This window comes from Monopterus albus, unplaced genomic scaffold, assembly GCF_001952655.1.
Source record: "Monopterus albus unplaced genomic scaffold, M_albus_1.0 scaffold6236.1, whole genome shotgun sequence".
In the NCBI taxonomy this organism is placed as follows: Eukaryota; Metazoa; Chordata; class Actinopteri; order Synbranchiformes; family Synbranchidae; genus Monopterus; species Monopterus albus.
Genome location: NW_018134095.1, coordinates 1 through 683, shown reverse-complemented (window position 1 = coordinate 683; position 683 = coordinate 1). Strand labels below are relative to the sequence as shown.

The window sequence follows — 683 nt, the reverse complement described above, 5'->3', positions numbered from 1 at the left end:
TCCTGCAGTAAAATCTGTGCAGTATCATCTTTCTGTTTCCAAGAAAAATAAAATCATGATCAGCAGGTTCATCTATCTGCTTCATGTGCTGTTTTATCATCCGGGCCTATTTGAAGTTTTACTGTCTCTTCAGAAGTTTTCATTTCCACAGCCACACTCTGCCTCTGCTCCTCGTCCAGTTTCTTGTAGTTGTAGTAATGCATGATGAAGAGGAATATACCGGGCACCAGCATAAATAATCCACATGCATAGTACATGTATTTGTATTCCCCAGAAATATCCACCAAGGCTCCTGAAAGAGCAAATACACACTTTACCATTTTACAAATTCCTCAGATGTTTAAAGAGTGTATATAGATGTCTCCATGAGTCTGGATTTACAAACCTGAAATTGGAGGTCCAAGAAGCACTGGTCCACACTCCATAATGGTGACAAGCCCAACCGCACTGGAGAAGCGATGAGCTCCAACAAGATCCATCAGAACTTCAAAGAGCAGAGCAGAAACCATCCCAAAAGCCAAACCAGAGAAGACAGCATAAACAACCAGACCCACATATCCTGATGCCAGAGGGCACAAAAGGTGACATACGCCGCTGTATAAAATAGCAAAACTGAAGAAATATTGGATGCGTGGCCTAATCCACTTGCTGTTGCCAATGAAGCCAGTTGCTGGTCTGACAAA

General features: G+C 42.5%; 1 protein-coding gene across 1 annotated transcript; it reads right to left on the bottom strand.

The window, feature by feature from the left end:
* Positions 1-7: 7 nt before the first annotated feature.
* On the bottom strand, positions 8-670 carry LOC109954319 (monocarboxylate transporter 2-like). Its single transcript, XM_020589687.1, has 2 exons — positions 386-670; positions 8-292 (listed from the first exon to the last, which is right to left on the bottom strand). Exons 1-2 carry the CDS (start codon positions 507-509, stop codon positions 69-71), a joined length of 348 nt encoding a protein of 115 aa, XP_020445343.1. The 5' UTR covers positions 510-670; the 3' UTR covers positions 8-68.
* Between the last annotated feature and the right edge of the window lie 13 nt (positions 671-683).